This window comes from Colobus angolensis, unplaced genomic scaffold, assembly GCF_000951035.1.
Source record: "Colobus angolensis palliatus isolate OR3802 unplaced genomic scaffold, Cang.pa_1.0 Scaffold78, whole genome shotgun sequence".
NCBI classification, from domain to species: Eukaryota; Metazoa; Chordata; class Mammalia; order Primates; family Cercopithecidae; genus Colobus; species Colobus angolensis.
The window spans coordinates 461,754-468,879 of record NW_012121598.1 but is presented as its reverse complement, the minus strand read 5'-3'; the positions used below and the strand labels follow the sequence as shown (position 1 = coordinate 468,879).

General features: G+C 43.2%; 1 protein-coding gene across 1 annotated transcript in view; it reads left to right on the top strand.

Moving 5' to 3' along the window:
• The first annotated feature begins 97 nt into the window (after nt 1–97).
• Nucleotides 98–7,126, top strand: part of GATM (glycine amidinotransferase (L-arginine:glycine amidinotransferase)) — an 18,263-nt gene continuing 11,234 nt past the window's right edge. The window contains exons 1-2 of the mRNA XM_011928540.1: nt 98–515; nt 1,694–1,912. Of these exons, the coding sequence (XP_011783930.1) occupies nt 489–515; nt 1,694–1,912 (246 nt within the window). The 5' untranslated portion in view covers nt 98–488. The remainder of the gene's footprint in view (nt 516–1,693; nt 1,913–7,126) is intronic.

Below are 7,126 nucleotides of genomic sequence, written 5' to 3'. Positions count from 1 at the left end.
CACTCGGTCTTGAGGGCGGCGTGGAGCACTCGCTCGCTTGCTCCCTCCACAGAGCCGCCGCCTTCCCTCGCTTTCCCCAGCCAGAATTGCACGAGGCGGTGCACTACATCGGGTCTCGGGTGCGTGCGCCACCGGCCTTGTCTGGCGGCCGCGTGACTCACTCGGTCTTGAGGGCGGCGTGGAGCACTCGCTCGCTTGCTCCCTCCACAGAGCCGCCGCCTTCCCTCGCTTTCCCCAGCCAGAATTGCACGAGAGTGTCCCTTCTGGTATCCCTGGGAAGCTCAGTTAGTTTCAAGAGGCTTTGCAGGCTCCAGGAGCTGGGCGGTGTTCCCGGGTCCGGGGGAACTTGTGTTGCGGCTCCACCCCTTGGGGTCCACTTGCTGTCTGCGCGTCTGCGGCCTGCTCTCCCACGGTGCAGGGGGCGCCGCCCTCCTCTACCGGACCTTGGTGCGCTGCACCAAGCTTCCCGCTTGGAGCAAGGGGCTGGGATGACGGAGGCTCCTCTTAGTAAAAGGGTGGCGTTATTGGGGTTCAGTAGCCTGAGTGGGCATCGAGTTGGGGAGATTTCTGGAAAATGCGTGTGGGGTGGATGGATGGGGAGAAGAGACAGGCAAAGTGGTAATCGGCGACGGGGAGCGAGCGACCAGATTCACTCCAAGTATAACATGCGGTCCCACGTCTGGAGAGGAGTCTGGCGAGTGCAGCCTGTAAGCAGAGTTTCTGCGCTCCCCGCCTTCGGCTGCCCTGGCGGCAGACCCTCCCTTGCTCCTAGGACTGGAATCGCTCCGACATTCTGGCCTCCCCCCAGCAAGTGGTTCCTGAACAGCTGCCACTCTCCGTCTTGCTTCTGCCTCCACCCGAGTTCCCCTCCTGCCTACTTCCTAAGGCTTTTGACAGAGCAGGATAGAGATTTGGGGGGTTGAGGTTTACTCAGGTTGAGGGACCCTCCCTGCTCTAGATTTTATAGGCCATGTATTTTTTAAAGGCTTTTGAAGTTTTTAGATCTCCTTTTTAATTGTTTGAATTTACGCCTGGGCTAATCCTGATCTTGGCTAGGGTACTGTGGACCATCTGTAAAATGGAGCAGATGGCAGTTGCTCACTCTTAGAATTGAAGTGCCAAAGAATGCAAAGTGTATGTCAAAGATGAAAAAAATTTGATTTGAAGCTGGCTATTCTGAAAGATACGATCCTTTACAAATGTTCCCACCTTTTCATTTGTAAAAATAAAATAAAATAAAATAAGCCTAATATTGGTAACCTTTGATACTTGAGGGAAAAGGGGGTTCCATCCTCAGCTGGGTCTGGCGGGAAGTTTTAGAGCAGCTGTCTGTGGTTTTCTGAGAGGAGGACTGACCCATCTGCAAAACAGTTGCTTAAAGCTTGAGTGCAGGAATTGCATTCTGAGATAAAGATGGGAGGTGTATGGTCGCTGGGGACACGGTCTTCTGAGGAGTTTTAAAGAGTTACAGCAATTAATAGATAAGACAATTTGTAGATAAACAAGAGGGTTAAAAAATTACCTGTAATCCCACTGCCCACCTACACATTGTTAACATCTTGGTTTACGCTCTTCTAAAGGGAAACTTTAAGTGGCAATGTTATGCTGGATTTTTACCCCATCTCCACTTCCTCCTCTCTGCAAGTACTGATAGAGCAATGCAATACAATAATGTTTTCTTTGTTCTTGGAAGCTTGGACGAACCTTGACGGGATGGGTGCAGCGAACTTTCCAGAGCACCCAGGCAGCTACGGCTTCCTCCCGGAACTCCTTTGCAGCTGACGACAAGGCCACTGAACCTCTGCCCAAGGACTGCCCTGTCTCTTCTTACAACGAATGGGACCCCTTAGAGGAAGTGATAGTGGGCAGAGCAGAAAACGCCTGTGTTCCACCGTTCACCGTCGAGGTGAAGGTAAAGCAAGGCTGTTCACATGTCTGAAAGTGCGTTCCCTCCTCACCTGCTGCTGCTACCCTCTGACTGCTTTCCCTTCAGCTTACTCTCAGACCTCTCAATGCAGTGACTAAGTTATCTTACCTGACACCTCTGTGGTATTTGACACTGTTTACACTCATGATAATTGCTTCCTTCCTGAAACTCTTCCCCTTGGAATCTGAGAGAGCTTTTCTGGAAATAATAGTTCTTTCTCTTTTCCTCAGATCTTCTTCCCTCACAGCCTGTAATGCCAAGGTTGAACAGAATATTACTTTCAGCCCCCTTCTCTTAGCCATTCTCACAGCTGCCCCTCCCACCTCCTCTCTGGTCCAGATCTCTGTATTGAACTCCTTCCAAATCAACAAGTTAAACTCCTTATGGGATATTGCCACATGACTTCAAACTTGGCACATCTGGAGTTCATTTGCCAGCCACCCTGCTAAAGTGGACCCCCCCTCATTCCCTCCTTTTAATTATTGGCATTCCTATTTAATCAAGCTAAAACACAAAAGAATCATCTTTGATTTCTCCTTATGTCACGTCCTCCACATCCATTCTCCAAGGTTTAACAAGGCTTTTGTCAAAATGAATCTTGCCTCATCCCTCTGCTTTGCCTCTCCCTAAGGGTTGGGCACTCATCTGCTGCCTGGACTATTGCAGTTAACTCCTAACTGGTCACTGCTACTCACTCTTCTTACCAAACCACCTTGCAGCTGCAATCCAAGTGATTTTTTAAAACTCAAATGTGATCATGTTACTCATCCTGCTTCTTTTCCTCCTCTACTTTGCTAGCCAACCCCCTCCCCACCCCCACCCCCGAATTGCTCAGGATAAAGTCCTCATGGTATTCAACATCCTTCACAATCTGGCTCTTGTCTGCATTTCCAGGATTCCCCATTCCAGTTATTGACTCATCTGTTAGTACAGCAGATTAGCAGTGTTCATTTCTGGTCAAGTCCCTCTCTCCTCTAATATCCCACCCTGGTTTTCAGCAGACTTTATAAGACAACCATGTAAGGCAGCTAAACTAGACTACTCACTGTTTCTTCACAAGCCCTGCATCTTTGCCCCTACCTAAGTCTCTTCCACCCATCTTCCTGTGCCCTTTAGTCTGTAGTTTAAACCTACTACCACCTAGCTTCAATGACACCTTTCACAAAGTGTTCCAGAATTTCCCTGGCAACAAGCAATATCTCCCTTTTTAAAAACTCGTAGTGGTAGCCAGGCACTGTGGCTCACGCCTGTAATCCCAACACTTTGGGAGGATGAAGTGGGAGGATCACAAGGTCGGGAGATCGAGAACATCCTGGCTAACATGGTGAAAGCCCGTCTCCACTAAAAATACAAAAATTAGCTGGGCATGGTGGCGGGCGCCTGTAGTCCCAGCTGCTCGGGAGGCTGAGTCAGAATGGCGTGAACCCAGGAGGCGGAGGTTGCAGTGAGCCGAGATTGTACCACTGCACTCCAGCCTCGGCAACAGAACGAGACTCCGTCTCAAAAACAAACAAACAAACAAACAAACAAAAACTCCTAGTGGTTTTCATCTGTAATATTCTTATGTCCAGGGCCCCTGTGGGCCAGTGTTCAGGTTCTGTACTGCATAAGGGTCCCATATCTAAGGGACCACCATCCGCATTGTAGACACAGCCTAGACTCCTATTAATAATGGGTTACAAATCTATCTATAATGTCCTTAAATTTTTCCTGAATATTTACACTTTTATTTGTAAAGTGGACTGAGGAAAGAAGTTCTGTAACGGCATTTTCGTGGTCTTCAGAAATATTGCCTACGATGTACCAGGGCTCTAGAGGTATTAATGTAAAAGATCTTCCTTTCTATTTGAAGAAATATGATGTCCACATAGAAACGAAGACCAAGTATCTTATTCCAATCGACTGACAAGGCAGTTGAAGTGCCAGGAAAGCTAAGAAAAGAGAAATGACCAAGTTCTGGCCAGTTAAGAAGTCCTCTTGAAGAAAATGACTCCTGAGTTAGACCAGGAAGACAGGGAAATAGAAAAAGTAATAACTTCTAATTGTTCTGAAACTGTCTTTGGTTCTGATATTTGGAATTTGGTGAGAAGATTAATTTATACACCATCCACATATTTTTAAAAGGCATAGTCTTCTTAAGTCTTTTCTTGAAAAGTCCCATCCCCTAACCATTTTAATTGGGTGGAATTAAAATTTAAATCCAAGCAATAATTTCTCGTTCTACTTGTCTTTACAATGATAGACTTTCATATCATGTGATTCTACAGAATCAGAATTCTCAGACATAATTTTGAGTTCTTTGTCACTTGATTTATGACTTTAGACTTTGTCATTTCATGGGCTTGTGGAAAATGTACCATGCTGAAGTCAGGAGTCTGGGATTAATTAGGTATTTGAAAAAAGCTTGATAGCTAGTCTCGGTTAATCAGTTATTTGACCTTGTACAAGATTCCATAGCTTTCTGGGCCACCGTAAAATGAAGATATTAAGAGGTTTGCTATCTACCTAACAGGATTAAGGATTAATCTAAAAGTAAAAGGTTAAATGTGAAGTATTTTAAAGGACAAAACAACAACTTGTTATAGTTGTATGGATCCAGTTTGCCAATTACATTCCAAAGGTACTTTGGGGGTATAATAGTTGTAGATACCAGTAACATTAGCAGTATTGATTTCATTCATTTGTCTGGTTCTTTTTGTTTGTTTATTCTTCTCTCTTTCTCTTTCTCTCTTTGATTCTAGACAGGAAATAATGGTTATTTCTGTTTCATGCCATGTGCTAAGCCTGGTTTTGAGGGACAAGAAAGTAAATCCAAGACATGCATGGATCCTAGCAAACAAGGCCGTGCCTTGTAGTAAAGAAGAATGACATATATTAATCAGTTTAGGAATAATAAAAAGAAAAAATAATGTAGTAAACTGTCTATAGGCAATCAGAGCAGAAGATGTTGGAAGATATAAGTACTAGAGAAATTTTAAGGAAAGGAATGTGAAACATAATTGTTAGGAAGCATAACTTTTTAAAGCTCTGTGACTTTTTGTTCTGCAAAATATAGTAAATATTTGCTATCAATTTTTTTTTTTTTTTGATACAGAGTCTTGCTTTGTCGCCCAGACTGGAGTGCAGTGGCGCAATCTTGGCTCACTGCAAGCTCCGCCTCCCAGGTTCTCGCCATTCTCCTGCCTTCCTGTTCAGCCCCCTGAGTAGCTGGGACTACAGGTGTCCACCACCAGTAGTGACAGGGTAATTTTTTTTGTATGTTTAGTAGAGACAGGGTTTCACCATGTTAGCCAGGATGGTCTCTATCTTCTGACCTCGTGATCTGCCTGCCTTGGCCTCCCAAAGTGCTGGGATTACAGGGGTGAGCCACTGTGCCCAGCCTCAAATATGTTTTTTGCTTTGCTTTTGTCTTTTTAAAAGTAAAGCTCTTGACAAAGGACCTTTTATAAAATACAAGATTAATCAAGATTAGTGTAATATAAGCTTACAGCTGGATAAATACATTTCTGTTTGTCATTTCTTAGCCTTCCAAAGACAATATTTAAAAATTCACTTGGCAAACCGTTGCAAAGGGTTTTAGGCTTTGAAAGAGTATAAAGGTTCAAGGAATGCAGACATACCTTTACAACAGATTATTATAAACATCATATGCTAAGCATCTAATATAGTATTCATTATCTTGCAAATAACTTGGTAAATGATTGCTAGCTCATTTAGCAGGGTTATAAAGGAAGTGTAAACAATTTCTAGCTATCTCTTGTAAAATGTATTGTGCCCTGATCATTTGTACTTTGCCCAACCTTTGCCAGATTTTAAACTCTACAAGAAAAATTCACATTTGTTCAAATAACCTTTTTCTCCCAGGAAAGTTTAATTTATCAAAGGAAGTTTCACTCTGCACAAATAGTCACGGAGGATACTTTGGAATGAGTCTGGTGAGACTGCATAACTCTGCATCTCCTGTAACCCAGTGTTAAATTTTCAAAGGCTTCTTGTCCCTAGTAGGAGATGTGCCTGGCATGAGAAGGAGGAAGTGGTGAATGGATGAGTAGTACCAGCATGTATCTGAGAGGAATATAAAGAGTCATTATTACCCTCTTTCTGGTTGTTGTTGCAGAAATTCCTAGGAGTAGAAAACAGTGGAGTGCTTTTATTTTGTTTTTTGAAAGGGTAGCTTGGTCTTGTAAAATGTTTAATGCTGGTAACATTTTTCATAGGCCAGAAATTCAGCCTGCTGTTTGCCTGTAGACCTTAGTAAAAGAGCTAATTAATGATTCAGACCCCAGGCTTCAGCAAACTTCATCTTTCTACCAGATAATAAGTAATTTAGGCTTTGCAGACCATCGGTCTCTGTTGAACTACTCAGCTCTCAGTTGTGCCATTGTAGTGCAAAAGCAGTCATAGACAATATGTAAACAAATGAATGTGCCTGCATTCCCATAAAACTTGATTTACAAAAACAAGCAGCAGGCCAAATTTGCCTATAGACCTTTGTTTACCAGCCTCTATTTAAGAGTTTCACTGGCATCATTCAGTTTTTCTAAAGACCTGTTTCTTGGCTTGTTCCTTATTCACCAAGCTGGGTTCCAGCATCACTGATGTGAACTTGGATATTGAACTAACAAGAAATGGGTCCACTTTCATATATTTGATATTTATCAGACTGAGATAAACATGGAAGTAGAGACACAAAATCTAGAAAAGATACTGTCTTTGGCATTAAAGAGCTAAACATCTAGACATTTGGTCAGTCTTGATGAGTAAAAGCCATTGGGACAGTTTGAACTTGTTAAGCAATTCCAGTCTTAAAAGTTTTTGCACATCTAGTTAGAAGTGTTCAAACCAGTATAACATGCAAGTCCCATGATGTATTAGGGACACTCTTCAAGTAACAGTCAGAGAACTTGAGTTCTAGTCCTGCTTGTCCAGATAGTTAGCAAGCATGTGACCAGCCAGAGCCTCTTTCCTTACATGTGAAATAAGCATATGAGAGCTTGCCCTGTTTCTTTGATAGGATTGCTGGGAAACCAAATGAGAATATCCAGCTAAAGTAGACACACTCTGACACACTTGAGCTCATTACCAAGTTTTACACCTTCTTTCTAGTACTTATTGATATCCGAAATTATCTGATTGATGGTGGAGACCCTCATATCTGACATGGTCAGGACTAATAGTTGGTCAGTTCATCAATTTTTT